At 42.5% G+C, this 26637-nt stretch overlaps 1 protein-coding gene across 1 annotated transcript in view; it reads right to left on the reverse strand.

The window, feature by feature from the left end:
• LOC8038884 (nose resistant to fluoxetine protein 6) overlaps positions 1-26637 on the reverse strand; it is a 67357-nt gene that overhangs the window by 24965 nt on the left and 15755 nt on the right. Inside the window, exons 4-10 of the mRNA XM_029984698.4 lie at positions 25328-25415; positions 20596-20696; positions 15301-15471; positions 11173-11266; positions 7086-7178; positions 3152-3317; positions 100-179 (exon numbers count right to left, since the gene is read on the reverse strand). Coding sequence (XP_029840558.4) covers positions 100-179; positions 3152-3317; positions 7086-7178; positions 11173-11266; positions 15301-15471; positions 20596-20696; positions 25328-25415 — 793 coding nt within the window. The remainder of the gene's footprint in view (positions 1-99; positions 180-3151; positions 3318-7085; positions 7179-11172; positions 11267-15300; positions 15472-20595; positions 20697-25327; positions 25416-26637) is intronic.

Consider the following 26637-nt stretch of genomic DNA (forward strand, 5'->3'; position numbering starts at 1 on the left):
TATATGCCATACATATGTATGTGCTATTTGTAGCTATCCTTTTTTTTGTCGTTGGATAGATAAAGCCGGAATTGAAAGAACAGCATTCTTGAGCCTTACTTGATTGAAAGCAGCGACAGCGCCAGAACGACTGTGTAAATCTGCATGTCCGCGCTGATGTACCAGAAATGCAGCATGCACTGCAACATATGGAAAAGAAAAACGGTGGCCATCGCATTAGTTGCTTTCGTTTATTCATCTACTGTTTTAATGGGAATTTGTTTATTGCATGAGAAAAGGGCAAAAACAACACAACACTGTAATGACATCACAATCATAGCAAAGGCGTTCTCGGCAGTACATCAGTAGCGGCAGACCTAAACTTTTTTTAAAATTTTTTTTTATGGTGACTCCCTCAGTGTTGCGAGAAATGGACAGGACTAGGCAGTCTGAATGATCCTGAACGCACCCATTGAAGCTTATTAGCTACATTTGACCGTAGTTCCAGAAGAAAGCATCCTAACTTTGAACACGTTATGGTATTTCACAAAAGTTTGTGCGATAAGGATGTACTGAGAACAAAATTTGTAAGTATTTCATACGATTCGCATCACAACCTGCGAATTCAACAGCTATTTTCCATCAAACGTTAGACAGCTTATAAATCCAAGCGCACTTCTAAAAAAATAGGTGCAAAAGATTTCCTCTTAAAGTGATAGTGCAATGCATCAAGGATATGCACGCGACACTCAGAAAGATATACGTTTTGTAGTACTATTTCTTTGGTGGCCAGACGGGCACATACTAAGAGTCATACAAACGCAACGTCGTAAGTGAAAAACCGCAGCAAAAAGTGGGCGTCGCACTTGTAGTTTTAAATATTTTTTCTTTAGTTGGTAGCCACAGCTAATACTACTTATAAATTTTGATTGCTAAATATATATATTTTTATTGTATGCCCCCATTTGTGAAGCATGCACATCGTTAAATATCTGCATGGTGCTCCGAAGCTGCCGAACGGAAGCTTTATTTTATTTCCTACACTTTCCCATCTAATCCTGCGCGGGGGAAGGGGAGAGGGGGGGGGGGGAAGGTGAAGCTACGTTTGTTAGAGAGCCGCGAGCAGCACCTACACGCGCGAAGAGACACAGTTTTACCTTCCCTGTGCTGTTTAGTCGCGTATTTGGGATGCACAATTTAGATTGGGATAGATAAGCCTATTTGTAGAAGAATTATTGCATGTTAAATAATTGATTTGAATAAAAAAAAAGAGTAAATAATCAAACAAACAACCTTGTAGAAAACCCAAGTTCAATGGAGCGAATGATGATTATTATCATCTGCACCAACAAATTGCAGTACCTACGAAATGCCATTTTAAGTGGTTGGTTAGCACAAAAGAACGTCATCGCAGGCTTTTGCAATATGTGATACCTTTCGTAAAATGTATCGAAATTGGTCATGAAGGTATTTTATGTTAACGATGAAAATCCTGTTTCGAATGAACATAATTACTGAAAACATTTTGGAAATGTGTGCAAGAGTCTTTAGTTAAAACAAATAGCTCACTGTGAACAGATCGTGTGTTGAATAAGTTTCGATGGCAAAACTTAATTTTTAATAAAATTTGTTCTGTGTTAAATTTATTATACCTTTAGCCAGATGTATAAAAATGAAATTCTCTAACTTTGCAATCATCTTGCGTAACGGCAATGACAAGTTACTACAGAAATATTGACGTGTATATTATTGAAACATTAGTATTAAAATACTTTGTGTTGACAACGTCAACAGCAAGGGAAAAAAAAGATAATGAATGTTCTAAAAGATACAGTAAGAATAACGAACATTCAAAACTGTTACATATCAAGTAAGTAACATATCTCCGCTAGAGTCTTTTTTAAGTGAGAAAACAGCTTAGCATAGAATTAGGTATATTTTGTCAGCAGCGCAGAGCTTAAGAAGTTCAGGCGGGGTCATGTCCCGAACATCTTATCATCGCAACAGGACCAATTCGATTACGGCATTATCAGATTACAACGAGACAGAATGAATCAAAGGAGAGAAGTGTTTAAAAACTATAAGCCGCACCCCGTGGTTTTTAAGCTATCAGTGCGCATACACTTATCAAATTATCAGCCAAAACATTATGATTATCCCTACATTGTAAGAATGAGCGCGTGTGGCTGAAGCGCCATTCGTGTTATTTACCATCTTCTGATTCGGGTGGTAGATAACGGCTACTGGGGATACAGAGGGACCATTGTGTTGACTACGTGTGCGTGTAATGGGAAAAGCTGCTGATTAAAGCGACTTTGGCTGCGGGCAGATCGTGATGCCGAGATCACTGCTGCATGGTTAAACCTACTCCTGGCTCGTCTTTTTCTCCGAAACTGGAATCTTCCAGCGGGACAACCCTTGATGTCACAGTGACAGAATGGTGCCACAGTGGATTAAAGAGTACGAAAAATTCCACTTGATATCCTCCTGGACACCTATCTCGTAAGATATCAGTCCTATTGAACACATCTGGCATGTGATGGGGGCGCCAGGTTAGAGCTCACAATTCACCTCCACGTAATCTAGAGACACTGCGCGACCTGTGCTTACAAATCTGCTACAATCTTACTCAAGGCACGTACAAGGGACTTCTATAGAATCCTCGTAAAAATGAGTTGCAGCTGTTTTGCGTGCCAGGGTTAGATCAACACTGCATCAGGATGTTGGTCATGATGTTTTTTGCTGATCAGTTTATACTTGTGGACAGCCTAAAAATCAAAGGATTTGACTTATGATGTTCAAGCTTCCAGCTTTGTGATTTCTCCTTCGTTATTCCTATCAGCTAATACAGCTATCTCATTAGCTGAGGAACAATAATGAGATGCAGGGTTTATTAAGCTTCCAGTGACTGTACAATCCTTTTGTTCGGCTGCATTCTACAGATTCCGACTTTCCCGATCAACGCAATTAGTGGAACGAGTCACGAGACACTACTGGATGATGATTCCGTTCAGGTGGACTGAAGTGAACTGAAGATCAAAGTATCTACAAAGGGGAATTTCGTATTAACTTCGAAAACAACCGCGTGAGAATTTATCTTGTCCCAAAACGTATCTTGCAAACTCCGTTTTTTTATTTTTATTTTTTTATTTTTTTTAAAGCGCGCACTTACGATGTCGTCGTACGAATAGAAGTTGGAGAAGGCTCCCAGAAGAGACCACCAGCGCTGCTCGCAGTTCCTCGTCTCCTTGAGCATCTTCTCTTTCCAGATGGGGCCGGATCCCATTGCAGGCTCGAGGAACAGGATCAACAAGAGCACCAGTGCCAAAGGCATTAATCTGTCAAGTGGTTACTTGAACGCGAGAGCAACAAAGAAGCCGCGGGTGCAGATTAAAGTATAATTGATTGTCACTGCCAGCTTTAGAAACGCAGGGCGGAGCGAGTCCGTAGTTTCTTATTATTGCTTTGTAATAAATTAGATTGAGTCATTTTCCAATAAGTATACCGATGAACGAATCGCGAAGCAAGAAGCGGAAGACGCTAAGCCACTCAGTACGTTTCATACGTTCTCAGCGACTATTATGCTTTAAGTATGATACGTAGTCTTCGTCTCTTAAGATTTAGAGAGAGTTACATCGCGGATGCGAAAATAAAGAACAAAAATGTATAATCATGTCGTAAAATTGTTCGATGAACACTTACGGAAGACTTATGCTCATTTAAGGAACCATGAAATGAATTTTGCTCTGGAATAAATGATTTCAGACTGGGATTTTTTTAATGGCATATCGACCAGTGGGCGACAGGAAAAAGGGTAGAAAGTCAAAAGCCTGCTATTTGATTAGAAAATTTTAAAATATAGCGGTCCACCTTTTACCTTATTTCACCTAAAAAGGCGCTAAAAATATACGAGGACGAGGATGTAGACAGAGAAGAGCGCTGCGTCACTCGGACGTAACGGGTTGTCAACAATCAATCCGCCGAAGAATATTTGGATTCGCGTTCGTGGTTAATAACTGCCGTGACGGCACGTATCATCACTTGTAAATGACAAGTTTCATGGTGTGCTTAAAAAGTACGGTGGAAGCTTGGAGTCATTAAAACGGATGCTCAACCACATCTCGACAACGCTAGTTCTTATTTTGTTTTTGAGTTGAGGATTAAAACTAAGAAGGAAGAAGTTAAAAAACACGGCATTTCATTGTCCCTTTAATACGCTTACAGGCAATAACACATATCTTGCACTTACAGTTTTGTTTTGTATTGGGCCATCTATACCATTGCAGCATTAAACGAAACAATATTCAGGAACCAATGTCCAAGTAATAAATTTTGTTTTAGTTAACCCCACGCCATGTTTTTTTTTAACTGACAGTGGCTATGATGTTTGCATAAGCATAACTATACCGGCTGTTTTATATATATATATGAAGAAGATAATTTGCCGTTTGATTATACCATTGTTACTAGGGTGTTCATCGTGTTCAGTTGAAATTAGATAGAGAATAAGCGTTAAAATGACCTGTAAAAACCTTTAAAATAAGGGTGTAAAAATACAGGCCTTTTTAGCGCGAAAATAAACTACACATGACCAAAGGCTCCTTCTCCGCCCAAATATAGTGATAGTGGTCGGAACCAGATGCCGAAGTTTCTGAATTAACCGTTATCTTTTTGAAAAAATAAAAGAGATTTTTTCTTTTAATTTTAAAGGGAAGAATAGAGGCCGACGGAGCTCTCGAATACGTAGAGATGGATGGTGCCAGTTACCCAAAGCGGACAAAAGCGGGACCAATGTTCCAATTTATATAAATTACTTAGAACTTTGTGATGAGATAACGCTTAGTTCCAAAACATTGGCATCTGGTTCGAACAGCTAGCCCTACATTTAAGCGTTAATCAACTTTTTGAACAATAATTTTATGCGTTGCAACTCAGACATCTTGAAAAAAATCCTATAAGGTTGTTTAGGAGCAGAGTGACAAATTACAGAACCATCATATCACGTTCCACCTACTCTCCGGCAACCCTCTTTCCCGACAAAAAAGAAAACAAAATGGAGGGAGAAAAAGAGAGAGCGAAAGTGTAGCCAGACCGAAAAAAACATAAAGATTCTCGCATTGTTGCTGCTGCGCCACTAAACTCTTAACCATAATCACTACAGTAAAGAAGGTCTCTGCCTTTTTTCAAAACGAGTATAAATATAAAACTAACACCATTCACATTAAAGATGTTTAGCACAAAACAAAGCTTTATGGCGTTCCGAATTTGTTTGAAATATATGTATACTACAGGGTGTATCTTTTTAATCTTAATAGATTTGTTTAAAAGAAGCCAAGAAAGCTACACTTTTGCGGTTCGTGCAGGCAGGTGAGTTATACCACCAGGTGGACTGCATAGGTGTCTAATCGAACCAATCAGTCGGTTAATTAACTAGAACAGGTGAATTAACGTTTTAATGACTGAAAATTAACAAATGGTTTTAATAAACTTGCTGAGCGTCATCATCTAAATCAATCAATATTTGAAATACTTGGAGCATATGAGAAGCACGGTGGAGTGCTAAAGTTCGTGGAGCAGGAGCAATGCTGCAAGTGCGATAACACGCCCGCTCGGCATCTCTTCCGCTTACAATAGCTCCACCCTTGTGGGTGTTGCACTAGCTTTAGCGCGCTATACTGTGCTTCCAGTGCACTCCAAAGTCCTAAAACCAAAAACAAAAAAGCAACAAAAATTATTTAGTGGTTTTCGACGAGGCTCGGGAAGCTTCTAGTCGGAACCATGTATTTCTTTTCACGATTTAAAAAGTTGATGAATACATTTCAGTTCATTATTTGACTGATCGTGACGATTAGACCCCTTTATTACCTCTCCACGACCATATAACTCACCTGCACAAACCACATTAGTGTAACTTTGGCGGCCTTTTTTTTTTTAACAAACATGTAAGGCTTAAAAAAAGAGATACCCTGTTCGTTCTATACAGCGCCGCTAGGTTGATATTCATGAGAGCTCTCATCTCTTCTTTGGTTTTTTTGGTCTGTCCAAGTGCGCCTAGAGAGCTGACGACACGACAGATCCGACAGGAGAACGCGCGGAACGAGAGCGCCTTGAAGCGAGAGCGGGTGCCATTAGAGCGCGCAACACAAGAGCGCGTTCAACGTTCAGCGCGCGTCAGGAGAGCGCTATCGGGGGCCGGGGCCGATAGGTGGGCTGGTTGTAGCCGGTTGTAGCATCATGATCAATGTTATTTTTTTTCCTTCTTTCTTGAACTGGTCACGGCACCCACATGCAGTACAAAATAATAAGACGAGTTGGAAAGATGCACGAATTCCAACATAACCATAACATAACAAGATTCATCTCGGCGCGCTATTTCGATCCGGGATTTTTTTAAAAAGAATGATTTTGGACAGGATTTTCTTTTTGCCTTTCCTTGAACTTGCCGTGACGGGGTTAGTCGATTGGGTTATTATTAGACCAATAGGGCTATTTTTTTTGCAGATGGTATTTAAATTTGGTGATGGCTACAGCCTGGATTCACTTTTGGAGAATTGCCCATTATTGTTCAAAATCGGAGGCAAATACCGCCAGATCAGTTTTCGGTGGGTAAAATATATGACGAGATTTCATTTTGAACATCCAAATAAGCATCACACCCATCGTTTCGCAAACACAGCTTTTAAAAAAACATGTATAAAATTGTCCTGACAATATCATTGAGCCTGCAGAACACGACCTCTTGAATGCTGCCATATTTTATCGAATAGCGACTTCATACTCCATCTCACAAATATCTGCAGTGAAGACAAAGGCATGGACAGGAGCACGTGACTTTAGAAAGTGCCTCTTATGCACGAGTGCTGGCACAGACACAAACATACTGCCGACTTAGACTCACGCGCGTATGCCTTTGTCTTTACGGCAGGGACTTGTGAGACAGAGTATACAGTTGCGATTACCACCCTCGAAGCTTTCCACGACGCGTACACGCGCTCCTGTGACGCGCGCTCAATTGATTGCGCGCTCTAACGGCAGGCGCTTTCGCGTCGCGGTAGCGCTTTCATGTCGTGCATTCTCGAATTACACAGCCACTGTCGGTGACATACCTCCAGTATCGCTGGATCAAGGTTTTGACGTAGTATTGTAGGAGATTTGTTTTTTCAGAGACCTTCCGCTGGTTGTAAACGATGAGAAAACCACTGCAAGAAACATGAAAAAGAAATCCGAAATTTGTCGCTTCATAAATTTTGTTGTCTGGTTCTTCAAGGACTAACGTCCAGATTACCGTATTTAAACAGGTTCATTTAAACTAGACGTACGCAGTGCGCGATTGTCGGGATCACGTCGTTTTATGCTGGGACGTAGTCATAGTCTCAGACAGCTAAAGAAATGCAGGGCGTTGTGAGTCTCGAACATCTACGGCTCCACGGACAATGAGACTGCGAAATTAGACGATAAGAACGCCGAAAAACGGATCACGAGCGTGAACTTTCTAAGCGACGCCCGGCGTTTGGTAAGCTCTCATGACCACAGCAACGCAAGGTCAAGCTGCCCTTTGTTAACTTTATTCTCCATAGCCCTCCCGGGGGACGCGGAGCACAATGTAGAAAGAAAACGTATATTTAGATCGAAGATGCTCCTCGATCTTTAGCCCAAGTGCGGGCCTAGGTAAATCTGTCCGGACCTTCGTCGTTCTCCACTTTCCGATTGTGACGAACAAGGGGCGGCCACCGCAGCTTTTGAAGCTCTGGAGTGGGTGGGACCATTCCACCCAGATTCTTGGGATGAGGTGGTGGGTAGATAGGAAAGCGGCTGGGATAGGGACTCCGGTGGGCTGTAGAGCAATCCCAAAGTGTACGTTCGTTACAGGGGTATCCACCGCAGTGTAAGCAGATGGGTCGACCTGGAGCATTGTTAATGTAATGGATATAGTGCGGGGTAAGTAGAGTGTGTGTTTGCGCTTAACGTATGAGGGTTGCTTCCTCTCTTGAATGAGTATATGAGGGTGAGGGCAGAAAGGTGGAGGCCCTGGGTCGATCCCTAAGAATTTCTTTTCTGACTGTATGTAGATTATTTCTTGACAATTTCGGTACATATTCCTGCACTGTCGGCCATGCCAGTGATGGTCCCCGATTCGGTTCGCGGATGAGCTCGTGAGCTCAGCTATTCCTTCTCAGTCCCTGGTGTTCTGGGACCGATTGGATCCTAATTTTTAGCAGCGGGTATTTGTGCGTGTGTCGTTGCAGAATGCCGGGGATGTATATGGGTAGTTTATTGTTTATAAAAGCTTGACAGGCATGTTAGCTATCTGTTCTAACTATGGCTTCTTCCTCCTCGTATTTGGTGAACTGGGGTATGGCCATGGCTATGGCAAGCAGCTCAGTGTGCATGCGGGTGGGAACTCTCTGGCCCTTCTGTGTCATGATTTTTTTCTGCATCATATTGTTGGAGTGCATTGCTCTGTGGTGAAACTGGTGTCCGTATAATAGATTGCTACGTCTGAGTGCTCGGCCTCTTTCTGTAAGCGTTTTACTCTGTCGATTTGTCTGTTTATATAATTTATTTTATGCATGCTGTTAGGAATCGGATCAACTTCGATTCTGGTTGTTGCCCCCAAGGTGGCGTTCTCGATAGAATATTGTAGTCCATCTGTTCGAGAATGTTTCTGCCTTTGGGGTGAGGTTTCCAGCTTTTGCAGTTGCCCCATATTGTGTATGCATAATATATCGCCGAGTGAGTTAAAAGGGCCTGTGGCTTCCACTCTATGGTTAGCTGCGCATCCTGGTACGCCTAGCGCCGGTTTGGTGGCCTTTCAGAGCGCCAATTTGAGTTTGGATTGCTGTACTTTAGTTAGGTAAATGTATTGCAAGTGGTACATTACCCTGAGTAGATTTGTGCTTCGAGAACCTTTCGAAGTTCGTGTTCCCTCATGCCTCTTCTTTTCTCGTGATTTTGCGCATTATGGCGAGGGTTTGCTCTATCTATCCAGTCAACCTATTTATGGTTGTACTAAATTTGCCGTCCTCCCGTACAAAGAATTTCAATATTCCTATGAAATCTCTCCGGGGTAATGTCTTTCCTGCCATTGTTAAGTTGACCATACCCCTATTCTCGGATGTTCTGCTTGCTATGCCATGAGTAATCACGACGTATTCATATTTTTCAGCTGAGTAGGTAAGTCCTATGGAGGATGCATAATGTTGAATTATGTATATGGCCTTCTGCACTCTTTCTTCCTGCTTTCTTGAAGATTTGTTGTCGCCCATATTGTATTATTATCTACGTAGATCTTATGTGCTAGTCCTTATATGAGGTTCAGCTGTCTGGGTAGATTTTTCATGGCTATGTTAAAGCTTGCTGTCGCTTGCGAGAACTACGGGAGCTGGCCACATTGATAGTAAAACGAATATGATAGACGTATTTGTTTTCGTCTTTGAGAGGCGGCACGCACTAAGCAACGCAAGTCATTATGTCAAATTAACGCCGCAAAACATCGCTAAAATGCACCGAGTACGCCAACCAAAACGCCGAAAGTAACTGCACCAATCAAAGAATGAAGGATACGCACACATGACGCGGATTTACGATGTTGTAAAGCCGTTCTTTTTTTTCACACCGAGCTCATGTTTTATATTTTACTTCATCCAGGGTTAGATTAACTGCGTCTGTTTAATTTAAGCACTAGTACACATAGAGATTCCGCTCCTTCAGTTCAGAAAACAGTTCTGAACGAGTGCAGGCGAAGTTCAGACAAAATTAGAACAAGATACGCCCAGTACATGCAGTTTTTAGTTGAATGGAATGCGCCATCTCGTTAGATGCGTGAGCTAGTACTTTAGCCAGTTACGTAGATCTGAAGGAGGATATCTCAAATATTCTCAACGGCTGCCAGAGCCTTCTACAATAACACGCTCTTTGACGGTGTATTGAAATTAGTGTGTGTAGCTATATCTTGACTCATGCACTGGCTATGCTTGAGTGCAGCATCCAACCTGCTTTCCGACAAATGGTTATGGCCATCTGCAACTGAGTGCGACGTTAAAAATGATATTGTGCTACAGTAATAGATGTACATTGTAAAACGTACATTGAAACTCCGTCCACTACAGTAAATAATTAAACACATCAACCAATTGAATAAAACGCATACTGCACGAAGTATATGTTATGATACGACACAAAAGAACCATAAAACACTTGATGTTCAAAAAAAAAAAAAAGAAAAAAAAATACACAGGTCACTTTAATGCAGTGCCATCATGATAGTCTACTATACTTCCTCTGACAGACGGCGCAAAACTGACATAGTTTTTTACCCGCTTTCATCAATAATTGTTTTTTAATTAACAATATTTTAATTAAATGTACGTGGCGTGTAGAACCGACAATATTTTATGTCGGTTCTCTATTCCAAACACAGTCAGTTTACAAGACTACGGTTCTGTAGTGGACACGTTTTGCTAACGAAATATATCCCTATATTCTCAGCGTGCGTCATGGGGTGATTAAGCGTACATCTTGACATAAATCAGTGCACATAAAAACTAAAGGTAAACGGGTTTTTATTATTCTAAACATGAACGAAGGTGTCTCTGACAAATCACGAGTGACTCTATTTCCGTGAAACCAGTTTTGGTAAAACAAAACCACTTAAAAAAATAAAAGGTACGAAGAGGGCAACGATTCAGCAACCAACACGCACATATTCAACACAAAAACACTATGGACCCAATTTGTTCAACCTAATAAAGTTAATACAAGGATGCAGGCGAGCCTTTTAAGAAGTGACATTGTTTAACCCTGGAGAGTGGGGAAACAAAAGAAGAGGACTACACGTGTACTCCTGTACTTGTGTTTTCCCAATCTCCATGGTTATAACATATTGTTCAACCAGACCCTTCCCGATTATAGCACTAATCCAAGCACCGCGATCCCACCGCATCAAAGCCACTCCTCTCTTTAATGAAAAATATAGATGCGATGGAGACTCAGCTGTGTCCTGATGAAGGCTTAATTTATGAGACGTTCGCCCAATCCCGCTCCTGTAAAACTTCACGTGTTTTCTTCCCAAATACCTATGTTAAGAAGCACTGTTGTCACATGATGATTTAGAGGCCCGGGAGCGGTAAAGGCTGATGGTGTCTGGTTCCTACTCCAAAGTCAAGTTAAACAAAAAGCTCATTCTTTACGCACCTGATGAAGAAGAACATGTCGACGCAGAGCCAGGCGTTGTTAATGAATTGAAAAAAGAAGTACACCGAATTGTTTTGAAACTGTCGTAGTGCTCCTGGGATAAGGAATAAGAGAGAAGTACACAATGTGCAAAATGTTAGGTAGAGTCACGGGGCACTTTCATCATTAGACGTTGTCTCAAAAAAGAAAATATTCGTACAAATGCAGATAAATCAACCGTACAAATAGAATGGAGCAAAGGTTACGACGCCGCCGAAAAATAAAAGCTTTGTCGGCACCGTTAAACTGCAACGCCAATATTTTTGTTGATTTGTGGGGCGCATTTTGGTTTCTAGAACTTTGTGATAGAGGTTATTTGTTTGGTCATACCAAAAGCCAAATTCTCGTTATTTGGTTACTATTCGAGTGAAATATTTTTTACATTCCAATATTGCGTGACGAGCTTTGTTTCAAAATGCGAGCTTAAAAACCATACTTCAAAGAGTAATGATCGATGTGAAACAAGTTCATAATTAAGTTGCTCGCATGCTGATGGTTCGATGAAAGATTTATCAGCCAATTTAACATAAAGTTAATTTTACTGATAACTCTGACAGGCAAGGAAATGTTATCAGCCCCATAGAAAAAAGAAGAGTAACACATAACACGAATGCAGGGGTTAGAGAATGATCCATATTAGAAAATGCTACCTATGACTTTCGTATTTTTTAAAGCAAAATATTGTGAAATCAAGTACTAGAGTTTATCACTCGAATGATCTGGTGAACAAATAAGACTACTCATTAGAAAACCACAATAGCAGAATGCCAACATTTTGCATGGTACCACCTTTCCCGAGAAGTTTTGAGCATTACCTATATCCGACTTAGTTTTAGTGAACAAAAGGTTAGCGTGCAAACCAGCTGGTGGTGGCTAAACATTTGACTGAAAACTCCGAGACTGGGACGAGAAGGGACGTACGAACACAAAGTCTGAAACAGAGCTGACTTTTATTCGAATAAATTTCAGCTGATTTTGAGACTGTTTGTCTGTCCCCTCTCGTCCCAATCTCAGTGTTTTTAGGTTAATGTTTGACTTAGTTTGATCGAAGCAGCAAAGAGAGACTGTGGAGTTCGTCGTGTTGCATAGATCATTCCTATGATCACCTCTTGCGCGCTGCTGCCTTCGTCCACTGGACTGCGAACCCCGTTCTGAGTATGCGCAAGAGCTTTTTACCCGGAACATCAGACGCTAAATATCAGAGCATCGTTTACTACCAAGAGACTCGGTACTTTTCATCTGTGCGATAAGCTCTAGAAAGCTGTAGATTTGCGTCACTATTTCGCAGAGCGTTGATGATATAGACCATTCACATCGTGGGGTCACGATATGTATGGTAAATCATTATTCCATTTTTATACTTCGTTTCACCTAAAGTGGACTTTGAGATCACATTTTTTTGTAGCGCAAACACAAGATATGCACCCTAATCATCATTGAAAACCTAAAATTACAATCATAAGTGACATTTTCCTTCTAATAAAAGCTCGATAGCTACCGAGACACGTCCTCTTTTTCCTAAAAGTCTCAGAAAAGGTGTGTACCGCGATGTTTGGTCGCCTTTTTAAAGGTAGAAAAGTTTAGGCCTGATTGTAATTTTAGGTTTTCTAGGATGCTAATGATGTGCAGGTTGAGTTCGCGCCACAAAATGATCTCTAAGTTCATTTTACTGCCCCTTTTGGTTCGGGTGCGGCGGATCAACGAGCCTTAAAACAATCAGAGCCAGAAGCGTAATGTCATGTTGTGTTCGTCGTGTTCTATTATCGATGAACAAATTATGAAAAGGGAAGGCTCAGTGACTCGCGCTTCTAGTTATCGCGTTATTATTTGTACGTGTTCCTGCCTCCGACTGCGCTAGGACATTGGATGAAATGAAGTACAGAGAGAGAGCGAGAGAGTCGGAAAAAGAAGAACAGAGAGGTTAACCTAGGTTGGAGTCCTGGTTGGCTACTCTGTTTTAGGGAGGGGGTAGTGGGGAGTTAAAAGAGGAAGGAAAGGATAGGAGGACATAGAACAATAAACAAGTAAAAAAAAAAGGAATAGTGACACGAGAGCACAAACTATAGATCACATTACAAATAAAGTACGTGTGTCCTTTAGAGGCAGAAGCTCAGCTGCGTTTTCTTTAGGAAACACAAAAGCTTTTGTGGCCCTCGCTGCATTCTGAGGGCTGTCCCAGGTTCCGAGCACTTTCATGACAGAAAACGGTCGGCTGTCTAGTTGCACCAACGTACTCTTGTGGTGTTCTCTTTCCGCGTCGTAGATTTTGCAGTCGCACAATAGGTGAGCAATGGTTTCATCACATTCACACGTTGGACAGTCCGATGTTCTGGCTTGCCCGATGCGGTGAAGGAAGGACTGTGTATAAGCGACACCGAGCCGGAGGCGATGTATGACTGCTTCTGTCCTCCGGGGAAGATCACGTGGAAGTTGAAAGGTAAGATTTGGGTCCAACGCATAGAGGGTAGCATAGTGGTGGGAGACATCGTGCCATAGATTTCTCCTTGCGCTGGTGGCGTGACGATTGATAAGGCATCTAATGTCATTCCGACAATACGGAATCGTAATAGTTGCATCTAGAGAATGGGCTGACTTCACACCTGCGTCTGCAGCCTCGTTTCCAGGTAAACGACAATGACCTGGTATCCATTGAAACTGGACAGTGTGTCCTAAATCCAAACACTGCATAAGAAGGGTCATTATTTCGAAAACCACTTGGTTATTTTGACCGCGTCGCAAAAATGCTGACATTGCTTGGAGGGCCGGCTTGGAGTCAGAAAATATTGTCCACAAGTGGGGCAATTGTGTCAAGATGATTTGAAGTGCTTGATGAATTGCCACTAGCTCTGACATCGTAGATAAAGTTATGTGGCTTAGCTTGAATCGCACGGTTCTACAGTGACTTGGAATGACTACACAGCAAGTAGAACTATCAGAGGTACATGAGCCGTCGGTGTAGACATGTGTTCTTGAGAGATGCTTACCGTAAATATGGGACATAGTAACCTGTAAAATCACGACCATTGGCATATTTGATTTTTTCTTGATACCAGGAATATCAAGTTTGACATCTGGTTCAGGAAATCTCCACGGAGGCGTCGTGCAAACTGTGGCTTGTGTAAGATCTCCCGGCAAGTATCGCCGTACCTGGGACAGCGCCTTGGAGTAGCTCTAGTTTGGACGTGCAGATTCTATGGTGGCGAGAGAGAGATCTTCATGCTGAGTTAAGTGTCTTAAATGAAGCCTTAGAGTTTCCTGCATGAGCAGGATGCTTATAGGAATAACGCGTGCTTTTGCTAAAGTTCCAATTGTTGACGCACATGCTGGAAGCCCAAGGCAGGCTCGAAGAGCGCGCGCCTGAAGGCTTCGAAGTGTGCCTAAGTTTGTACGGCACATGCCGTTGATAACTGGAAGGCTGTACCTAAGCAAACCAATAAATAAAGCCTGATAGAGACGTAGCAACGCCCGCACTGACGCTCCCCACGTAGTGCCACTAATGAAGCGGGAGAGGTCAATGAAACTCACCAGCTTTCGTTTTAAGTAATTAATATGCGGGGTGCAAGTTAGTCCTTTATCAATATATATGCCAAGAAATATGTGACTTTTGACGTATGAAATTGTGTGTTTAAAAATGCGAAGTGGATAACGGTCCATGTTCCTTCGAGTGAATGCAATGGCAGCAGATTTGGCAGGGGAGATTTCAAGGCCACGGACGCAAAGGTATCTGTGAACTTTCTTTAAAGCTAATTGTACTCTGGCTTTAGCTTGTACGCGAGTGGAGCCAGAAGCCCATATACAGATATCGTCTGCGTATAAGGATACATTTACATTTGGTGTCAACGACTGCACGAGCCTGATAAGCGTGATATTAAATAGGGTTTGACTTAACACGCCTCCCTGGGGTACACCCCGAGAGATGAAATGGTTTGACGTGTCTCCATCTTGTGTGGTCATATAAATGGTGCGATCTGAGAGACAACTTTCAATCCAATTGTAGAGTTGCGCTCAGTATTGTGCCGAGAAAACGTTCACTGCTCGTTTTGGCTTCCCGAAAATAAAGAGCACAGTTATTTCGAGATGACTACTTACTGTAAGTTCCCATGTCCGGGTATGTGTAGGTGTGGAACATAATCACCCAGAATACGCCGAAAATCCTGAGTCCGTTCAGGCATTTCAGGATCGACTTGGAGCTTTCGGCTCGAAACACAGCCGCTGTTGTTCTGGGCACTGAGAGGGAAATGAAGGCTTTGGTAGCCTCACCTAAAAAAAAAAAAAAAAAAAAAAAAAAAAAAAAAAAAAAAAACGTGTGATATAAACGATTTCGAAATTCGGCGTTACGCTGTTGGCATGTACTGAGAGAAATTTCAGTAGTTTGGTGGTACCCACCGATAAAAAAAATCTAGGAAGTTACAATATGGTAGGAAGCTAAGTAAGAATATATCTGCTAGCGACACATTTAGGCATTACTATATTTAGCAATATTGGGAAGCCATTAGTAAACTAACAAGCCACCGGAGCGTCGCGCGTGGGAAAACAACTAGTTGTAAATAGAAGCAAAAACATAAAACAACATGAGCACCAGGCAAGCTACATTTGTACCAGATACCCATTACAAGCCACAAAGTTGATAAATGTACCTTAATTGCTGCTATAGAACAAGGGTCTCAAACTGATTTGAGTGTGTGTGTGTGTGGGGGGGGGGGGGGGGGTCATGCAGCCCACCCCCAAAATGACGAGGGCCAGCATAAAGAGGAGAAAGGGTGGGGGGGGGGAGAGGGTTAATGTATATTAAGAAAGCAACAACAACAACAACGACAACAATGATGGTGTTTCACGTTGGAAAGCAGCCGAGACTTTCGGCGACACCCAGAGATTTCCAAAAGAAGGGACGTCGCGCTACTTGCTTTTTGTAATAAAGCCGTTTTATCAGTTCCCTCTTAAGCTTTGATTTATTCGTACAACTGCAACTTCGGGTTTGTACCTAGTGTGATCACAAGGTTTAAAAGACCCCCATCCAGGTAACGCGCTGGAATTTCTCAATACAACTAGGAACAGAGCACACAGTCGTGACTGTCACTCAATTCATTCGGGAAGTATCAGAGTTCAAACTGTCTAAAAATAATATTTTCGTAAGATAGATTTTGGTTTCTTAACAATTTTTATAGCAAAATTTAAAAAAAAGTGTCTAATCGTTATGTAAAACGAAACCGACCTCAATCTGGAAGAAAATAGATTAGTCTCACGATTTTAAAACGCCAAAAGAGCAGAGCTACGTTTCTAGGGGAAATAAATGGACGACAAGAAATCATTATTTATGAAGCATGCAGCGCTTGAGGCGTACGAACAGGAGATCACAGCCCTGGGACACTTGCTGGCCGCCTCCCGGAGAGTCGCGGGCCGCGTGTTTGAGATCCCTGCTATAAGAAATCCAGCCTATTTTAGTCTTCTTATGTACTTGCACTGAATCTACACTACATTAAAATACCAGAAATGTGCAAATCTAGACCTTCTTACGCCTTCTCTATTTTTATGTTGTCTTAAGGTCTAAATGACGGGTTTTCCATGCAAGTTCTTCCTGCCTAACTTCGACCTCATTCTCGAACTTGACATATGACCAGTACTGATCTTACAGTGAACGTAGCACCACCATTAGCGATCATATGCATGCGCCAAAACGCAAGGTAATTCTGGATTTCTTCGGACCAGTTTGGGCTTTTAATTTCCGGCCCTTCAAACTGGGAGTCGTCAAGGAACATTCTGCTCAGAATAAGTACGCCCGGGCTAAATAGTCGCCCGAATAGAGCGACGCGAAGGGAAGGGTCCCATCAATCGCCGTTTTATTCGCTCGTTTTTGTTTGGAATAGTGCGCATATATTTGAAAGCGGTTCCATGCTTTCGAGCCGTGTCACGTGATTTATAGGCCGCGTTTGAAGAACAAGGGGCGAGGAAGAGGCGAGGGTGTCAATCGTCTGTAAGCGTCTCAAAGTTTCCTCAGCCTCTCCTCCCTCTAACCTAATCACCACGCGGCAAAACACACATGAACACTAACAACGAACACTGTGGGACCATGATAGCAGGAAAAAAACTCGGGCCATTTTTTTTTTCTTTTCTAGTTTACTCTAAAAGTGTACTTGCGAACAAAAAATCTCACTACCTTTGTCGGTGCCCCAATCGAGAACTCCAAACCACACTATAGTAAATTTAATGAAAACTTGTTCATTCTAAGAAAAAAAAAAAAATGAAACTTACGATTACTTGTTTGCGTTAAAAGTGTCGCGAAGTGTGCCTGCGCACGAGGTGTCCGCCATTAAAATTTAGACGCATTTCATAAATGGAGTTGCGCCCTCTTTAGCCTCTTTAGGGTCACAGACAAGGTAAGAACGCAAGAAGATCTTTCAGTTACCCCGCATCCAGCGCCAGCTTCGTATACCTTCTATAACGGTCCGGCGTCTCGTGAGCTCTCGAGCGTGCACGCTCGAAGCCGAAGCACGGCGGAAGGCATTCGAAGGAAATGCCCTACCGTTCTCACAATTTCCGGGACTATGCGGACATAAACTGAGAGAGAGGAGGATATCAGAGCGCGCGGGGACGCCAGAGAGCCGAGTTCGAGAAGGACTAGTGGGTAGACGAAAAGCTATGCGGAGTGCAAGTTCGTCTGCTTCTTTTTCAGAAATTGCGGTGACGTCAAAACGCCGAGCTCTGATTTGTTCTGAATGAAGGATAGTGGGTAGACCTCAAGGCAGCTTGCCTTCAAGTCAACCCACTATTCCTCAATCAGGGCCAATCACAGCTCGGCGTCTTTCTGACGTCACAGCTACTCCCGCGCAAGAAGCAGACGATTTGCTCTTGGCATTGACCTTCGCATTGATCGCCATGCCTTGCGGGAGATCAGACATATACACTGCCGCAAGCCTACTGGGGCACGAAATATGGTGGTGCCCTCGTGGTATCGGCTGGCGCAGAATGCGATGGATGAAATATTTGTTGCCGCGAATGGCAGTTGTTTTATGGAGTGGGAGTTTTGTTAGACGACGGTTTAATGAACAGGGATCAGGAGGAACTGCTACACTTGGAGTCGGTATATACTAGATCAACATTGGCTACGCTCGGATGTAACTTTTTCCACAAGATCCACGTCTTTACATGTCTAAGCCGTATTTCGTTAAACATAGTTATGTTAAATAAAGTTCGCACGCCGCTTTAATCTAAACCAAGTTCTTTTTTCTTTTTTAATAAAAAAATAGCGTTCAGTTAATTTTATTTGATGGCTGGTGTTCGATAAACTCAACTTAAAACTATGGTGCCTGGAACGCGTACCCGAAAAGTCATCCGATTTCCGCCTGATGACGTCATAAAAAGTACCATGATCTGGCTTTCCGCTATCCTGACGTTCATACAGCAACGGAGGTAGATGCGGCAGACGCCTCCTTTATCGCAGGTCACTTCACACTCTACCGAGACATTCAGCAGCCGCGGGAGTTGGGACACTGCGACGACAGTGCAACTCACGCTTGCTTGGCCTCTTTTCTTTCTTCTTTTACCGGAACTTTTATGACCAATTACCAGGATCGCGGCATCGGACAGCATGACGCGATGGCTCCTGTGACGCCAGTTGTTGCCACTTCGGGAGCAGTTTCGATTACGGTACCTATATTGAGCGCGCGCCTTCAGCATATCGTCCTATCCATCTCATGCGTCGAAAAAGTGTCCCCAAGTGGCAACAAATTGCACGTCGGGAGCGGGTGTGTCATTCTAGAGGGCCTTGATTGAAGAGAGGGTTCATTTGAAACCACAGGGAGCGTTTTGGAACTTAATGGCGGACGCCTGTGGCGGAAATCGAGGATTGGTCGCGAGGAGGATGTGCGCAAGTGCGCGTTGGATACGTGGCGAAGAGGAAAGCAGGCGGAAAGGCGGAGATGTTGGCAGGCGACAAACGCTTCTGCTGCCTCCTCACAGCTCGCGTTGCAAACGGGGTCCATAGACCACGTGACTCCTATCGGTCACTTGGGCATTCTCTGTAATGCAGGCTCTTCTTGTCATTCCGTCCGCTTTCGCTATCCTGGGACCCTAAACTCGTCAAACACAAAGTTTTAGCCGAAAGTTCGCGGCGCGCGCCGATCGGACGTCGGCGACAAAAATGCGAAGTCATCGTCGTGATTGCCCAATCGGTGCGCTCCGTCAACTTCGCCCTCAACTTTGTGGTTGACGAGTTTAGGGCCTCTGGAGGTTGGTTATAAATAGGGTTTCGTGGTTTCGGTAAATACCGATTAATTCTAAAAATTAACCCCCGAGCCGGTTTGACCAAAAACAACTCCCACCCCTACACCTCCCCCCCCCCCCCTCCCCACCAAGTGTTCAAACTATATTTTAATAATTAAAAAAACAACAAAAAAACAAAGCTTCAATAGGAAAAATATTTTTTTTTCTTACAAATTTATTTTGTGTTAACTCGGAACACAGCCCACAGCCATTTGGATGCGAGGTTTCTTTTTGCTTCGGAACATCGGTTCTTTTCCTGTTTCATTTTCTTTTCAGAAAAGGGACATTTCTTTAAGTACTCGGGTACCGTATATATTCCTTGGAATATTGGAGAATGCCATGCCCCCGTGTCTCATTTTATTCATCATAATCCCCAATAAACACCGATCTTTGTTGACATCAAATATAAACGCCGAAAAATACCGAATGTGTGATAAAACCGCCCCCTATAGACATCCGAAATCAAGCCTCCCCCCCCCCCCCCCCCGAAAACACACGTGACCCTAGTGTGCACCTATTCAACTCTGACGTCACGCCGCTGCGTGGTACCGCGCATGCGCAGACAGTTCTTCACACCCGAATCCGGTTTCTGCGCACGCGCAGTGCCCAACACCTGGTATGCGCAAACAAAGGCGGGCTTGTTTGTAAACAGCGTTGTTGTCTATAAACATACTGGCAAAAGCAATGTGAGCGGACGCAAGGGTCATTGTCGTCGCGGCATCCCAACTCCTGTCTGCTTTGGTCCACCGTCGGGACACAGAGCGACCTGCAGTGGTACAGCCGTCTGCTGTATCTACCTGGCTGCTCCTATGCATCGCCAGGATCGCGACGCACAAGATCGTGAAACTTCTACGACGCCATCAAGCGGAGCACGAGAGACGAGTTTTAAAGCCACGCTATATGCGAAAGTCGGACACGTGTTCGATCCAACATAACCTTTAATGGGACGTTGGTTCGTCAACTCGTTTGTTTTCCGCCAGTTTACAAAAGTAGAAAGAGAGAGAGAGAGAGAGAGAGAGAGGAGAGAGAGAGAGAGAGAGAGAGAGAGAGAGTAAAGAGAAAAGAAAAGGTGCAGTCACTGAATCTTTACATTTTTTTTTCAGAAACTCGCAAGCTCTCACTTACCTGTCTTTTCATCGAAAAGGTTGTGCCCTCGGAGACAGCCGAGAAGGATGTCAAAAGCGGTGGCCGAAAGCACGACGCAAATGAAGCAGCCAAGGACGGCGCTGAAAAGGGAACGATGCAGGCACCTGATGCTCTTGAAGTGGCATGCCAGAACTTGAAGGTCTTAGCTAATCTCCACGTCCAAATGTTGACACGTCTGCGGTTTGTGGACGCAATTGGGAGGAACAGTGCGTACTCACAACGATTCTCAAGTGCCCTACGATCAAAGCGAGTATACGCGCTTTCTCAAAGTGTCGTCACTTTAACGCAAACACACTGCGCGAACGTGTCTCTCTTAGCGGCCGTGTTTCGTAAGTCTTACAGCATTGCGACACCATCCTTTCATTGTGTGCAGATGGAAGCCTTCTTTCGAAGAATGTTGGACGAAGGAAATTTCATCGAGGCCGTGTAAGCGTGCTCAAGCTCACGCTTACGACTCACGAGGTTTCGTGGTTGGCCTGTTGGAAAAACACTACAGTAATTATCTGAGTTTTTTACTGTGTAAAGGTTCAATTATTTAGGTTTTCAATTTCCGTTCTATCTTTTAGGTTTTCACAAATCCAGGTAGAGGCTAAGCAGTAAGAATGAGAAATTGACAAAACAATTGGTCGTGATTGACTTTAAAAATGAGTGATACTTGCAGACAAACTGCTTCTTTCAATGTCGAAACGCATATTTCATTCAAATATCGAGATAAAAATTCACATTCCAAGCAGCAAAGCTACAAGATAAAGTCCAACGATGAGTTCTTTATTGAACTTATTGATGGAAAATCTTGAAAAAGTCACAATACGCATATTCAAAAAATTATAAAAAGAAACGATTGTATGTCGAGCGCAAAGCGATCAGGTAGTGCTTCTGCTCGGGAGAAGTATGAGGCCTGCGCCACTCTGTACACCAACAACATAAAACGAGCAAAAAAAAAAATTTATACGCACTGCTTACCGTCTATGCTGTGCAATTATCCCAAAAAATTTTGTCAAATAATGTTTCCAAACGAGTTCTCCTGCAGCGTTATTCATTCGGATGAAAACGGCAATGCAGTGCCTGACGAACTCACTGCTACTACCTAACGACTATTTTGCATCTATCTTTACGAGTGAGGTCCTGTCAGACATCCCCCCGGTGGTCAGTGAGGCCGGCTACTCCCCTATGGATCCAATAAAAATCTCGCCTAATGGCATTTCAAATATGATCAAAACCGCTAAGGTGTCAGCATCAGCCGGTCACGACGACATTAACATGAAGATTCTAAAAAAAAACACTGTCAACTTGCAGCCAGATACTGAGATAGTATTTCACCAATCATTACCCACAGGTCAAATTCCGGACAACTTGAGGATTAGAAAGATAATTCCAGTACACAAAGATGAGGATCAAAGATACGTCTCTAACTACAGGCCCATTTCTCTTACCAGTGTTGTATGTAAGCTTCTGGAACATGTAATATATACTCACGTCATGTCACACTTCTTGCTCAACGTCTTATTCTTTAAGCACCAACACGGTTTCCGTAAGGGGCATTCCTGTGATATGCAACTACTCAAATTCACTCACTACATTCACTCCCATATGGACAACCATACCCAAACTGATGTTGTTTTCTCGGACTTTTTGAAAGCTTTTGATCGGGTCCCGCACGGTCGACTTTCGACAAAGCTTTCGTCCTTAAATCTTGATTCACAGGTCCTCTCCTGGATTTGCGGGTTTTTATCCCATCGGCAGCAGTATACTGTTATCGGTAATTCTAGTTCACCTGTGATTGATGTGGGGTCGGGTGTTCCACCGGGCAGCGTACTCGGACCACTTCTCTTCTTGATTTATATCAATGATCCTCCGAACCGTGTCATATCACAGATTCGTTTATTTGCTGACAGTTGCGTAATATACAGACAAATCAAGTCAAACGACGACCACCTTGTTCTGCAACAGGGCTTGCATATTATTGACGTCTGGTGTAGACTGTGGCTCATGCTCCCCAACGTCTCCAAATATAAAAGAGTCATCTTCACTCGTAAAAGAATCGTATCCTCATTCCCATACTCATTGAACAATAAACTCTTGACACAATCACCCCACTACAAATACCTCGGAATTTGTCTTGCTGAGGACCTTTCCTGGTCCACTTATATCAGGGCAATTACAGCGAATGCATCACGTACGCTAGGCTCCATAAAACGAAATTTAAAACTTGCACCTCCCAATATTCAGAAGCTGGCATACGAGACTTACGTCAGACCTAAATTAGAATACGCGTCGTCAGTGTGGAGCCCCTATCAGAGATACTTGACGGACCAAATTAAAAGGGTACAGAATCGCGCAGCCAGGTTATTGAGTCATCTTATTTGTGGTACGACAGCGCATCCTTAATTAAAAATGATATTGGTCTGCTTCCATTAGCTTCTCCTCGCGAGATCTCCCTCTTGTGTTTGTTTCACAAACTATTCTCCAGCCAGGGAGTACAGGAGCTCCCTTTTATCCAACCGCCTCACAGGGCGTCCTCTCGCACAAACAACAGCCGGTCCGTTCGCCGAATATCGGGGTCCACATTTTCCTTTAACAATTGAGCCATACCTAAAGCCATTAGAGCCTGGAATTCCCTGCCCGAGGACATTGTTGCCATCGTTGATCCTGGAGTGTTCCGATATCGTTTGTCAAATTTTGTTAAATAAAGTTTTGCTTTGCCGTATCCCGGCAGTGATCCTGGTAATTTTGGAGAGAGTTTGCAGTTCTGGCGTCCTCATATGTTGTCCCGTGTTAACATAGGATTGTGAACGTTCAGGAATGTCTATTTGTCGTTCTTGTGTCGTACATAATTCAAGATTTTCACTGACGTGACACTGTCACTCTTTGTGCTCATGTGTTTACTGTGATTTTTCTTACTAACTGAAGTGCCCCTGTTGTCTATAAAATTATTCTTCCATCCATCCATCACAGCATTATCTTCTATGTATTCTTTGTGTTTTTACTTGAACAGTCCCCCCTTATGTCATGCCCAGCAATGGGCCTTTAAGGTACGTAAATAAATAAATAAATATATATCTTCATAGGCACTCTTCGTTCACACTTGAATCACCGATATATACTCCGCAGATTCCAGCATATTTTCCCCCTGCTTAAATGTTGGATAGCGAGTTTCCTTTCATTAAAATTAGGCATGTGACCACAGCATTAGCGATCAGTACCGTTTTATCCTACAATGCGTTTTTTTCTTCACCATATCTGATGACAGATAAACTAATGAATGGCCTCATAGATGTGCAGACCCTCCCAATATGATAATGAAAAATACCTGGAAAGCTTTGGAGGGTTAAACAAAAACTCCCAATTTGTAAATTCCTTTTCGTGTAAATTACGGTTTAATATCTTTGTTACAAATACCAGCAGGACGAGCAGAGTTTTATAAACAAAGAAATGTTAAAGGACCAGCATAGATATTGGTTAAGCCTCCTTGTATCTTAATACGTTTAAAGATAACTTTTAACAAAAAGGACGTCCTTGTTTCTTTCTGGCGTCTTGCAGAGTGCAATTAGAGGCGAATAGATTGGGCCACAACATGCACAAGCTCCAGGTTAAGTGGAGGATGATTTTTTTGTTTTCTACAGTCTGCAGGACTTACCCGTGCATGTAATCGACATACCTATTGACTGCCTAAGCTAACTGTTGGCCAATTTCAACGTCAATGAGTTCCTGCTAGAACGTCAGAGAAGTAATTGATGACGAACATCGGCAGATGGAGAGCTCTGATAGGCAGCCACGGGGATGTTCCATATGACATGAAGGTTCCTTTCGATAGAAAAGTTTGGGCTTAGATTGAAGCTCAGGTGAATTTGGTGATATTACATAGAACTACGATCAACAGTCACTTAATGTGGCAATCATTGAGGCATTAGGCTGTCAAATACGCTTAAAGTTTGTTTATGAACCAATTTATTATGCCTCAGGTATTCATTCTCAAATACGCATTACCGTATGTTGCTTACGACAATGGTTTAGTGAACAAAAAGTTAGGGCGCGAACGAGCTGGCGAATGTTTAGCTTATTTTACGTGTAGTGAGAATATTGAAATGCCGTGAAACTAAGCGAAATAACTTTCTTGTATATTATGTTCCCGTATATTACATATATAAAAAAATAAAGGGCATTTATAATGGTAAATTTTTATTTAAGAAACAGCAGTATAATAGTGTTTGAGGTCTTGGGACAGAGACAGTGCGCCCAGAGCCCGTGTCATTCCTGGGTGCCTTTATTATGAAATATCGTTTAGGCCAGACGGGTTATTATTATTAATATATATATATATATATATATATATATATATATATATAAAAGTGTATTTTAATTACTTTCCCAGGCAAGGTGAGTAATGTCAGCTAGGTTTTTGTTGTCACATTTCTGCCGCTTAGATTATTGTGCTTAAGTAACAAGAAGCGGCACAATACACGGCTTTGTAGGAGGATTTCAGAAAATATGAACTGCACATTTGTAACTAATAGTTCCGAGCCAGAAATCATTTTGAAGTTACGGCTCATCTGAGAGGCGCCTTGAGTTTCCGGTTATCAATATAGCTGTTACAGTAATCAGCAAAGCGACAGCGTCATTTTAGTTGTTCCATACAAAAAAAGTTGAAACACACAAGATATAAAATGGCCGCAGTGGGCCGATGTTCAGACAATGCGGCGTGATTGCTTACATTGCGATGATCTGGGACTTGTTCAACCGTAGGTTCTCCTCCACCACGCAGCCCAGGAGAGTTGAATTGAGATGTGCTTTTTCAGCGACTGAAACGAGTGAAGATTATAGTTGCAAAGGTAATACATTAATTAATATACTGATTTATGAATGAGATCACTAATTTATTACTAATTCCTTGACCGATGCAGTAAAAAGAGGAATTTGTAGAGCTGTGGTGGGCAGTAAAACAGAGTGCTTTCTGGTTTTATGTGGATACTATTCTAGCCACTTTAATTCAGTGTGAAACAGTGCTTTGCGCCAGCAGGACTCGTTGATATACAAAATCTTTATGCACTTGGTAAACGTGAATAAACGGTTTGGTTACTGTACAGCTGGCAAAATCAAACGCCATCAAAATGCCGGGAGTGTCCTTCCATACCAAAGAGACGCGGCGATATTTGTGTGCTTAAGATAGACATGAAAAAAAAAAGTTGGATGAAGACGCCTCTGATCTCAAGAAAAAGTATTTTATGTGCAAAAATTAATTTTTGAATTTTACTTTTGCTGATATCATGCTTCAATTTTTGTTTAATTTTCATAAAACCTGATGTAGTTTTGAAAGAAAAAAATCTCTAAAAAACTTTCTGCATACCATAAACATTTATGTGGGCGCCTAATTAGTCACTAGCATAAGGTATATTGCCCTAAAATAAAAAAAAACAAAAAAACAAAAAACCACGGAAGGATGGCATTTTTAGTACAAATAGAAGCTCCAAAATGAAGATAGATTTCGAGATTTCTTTTGTATTGTTTACCCAACTTCGAGCCGGATGTTAGCTACAATCCCCTTTTTTTGTTCTCTTAACGCAAATAATAGAATTGCTTGTTTTAAAAATTTAAAGCCTGGTTCCGTTGTGCTTTAATTATATTACAAAATTCTGAGTCTATGCAGAAAAGCCCCCCCCCCCCCCCCACACACACACACAGACACATACATGCACTTCCCAACCGCAAAAATTAAAAAAAAGAAACCCAACAATAGAGGCAACGGTTCACTCTAAGAAATGCCTGCGCGTCTACTTACCTTCAAAACACGCAAAGAGCCAATCTCTGCGATCAACGAAATTACCTCAGCGAATGATGAGGCGGAACGTACGTTATGACTTAGAAATGAAGACTGCGCTGTGCCATTTACGCAATGCAAAGCGTCATGCTTGCATTGCGTAATGCCACAGCGCATATATTATTTTGAAGGTCTCAACAGATGTTCCGCCTCATCATTCGTTGAGCTGATTTCGTTGATAGCAGAGATTGGCTCCTCGAGTGTTT

This window comes from Ixodes scapularis, unplaced genomic scaffold (assembly GCF_016920785.2).
Source record: "Ixodes scapularis isolate PalLabHiFi unplaced genomic scaffold, ASM1692078v2 PGA_scaffold3__209_contigs__length_174095766, whole genome shotgun sequence".
NCBI classification, from domain to species: domain Eukaryota; kingdom Metazoa; phylum Arthropoda; class Arachnida; order Ixodida; family Ixodidae; genus Ixodes; species Ixodes scapularis.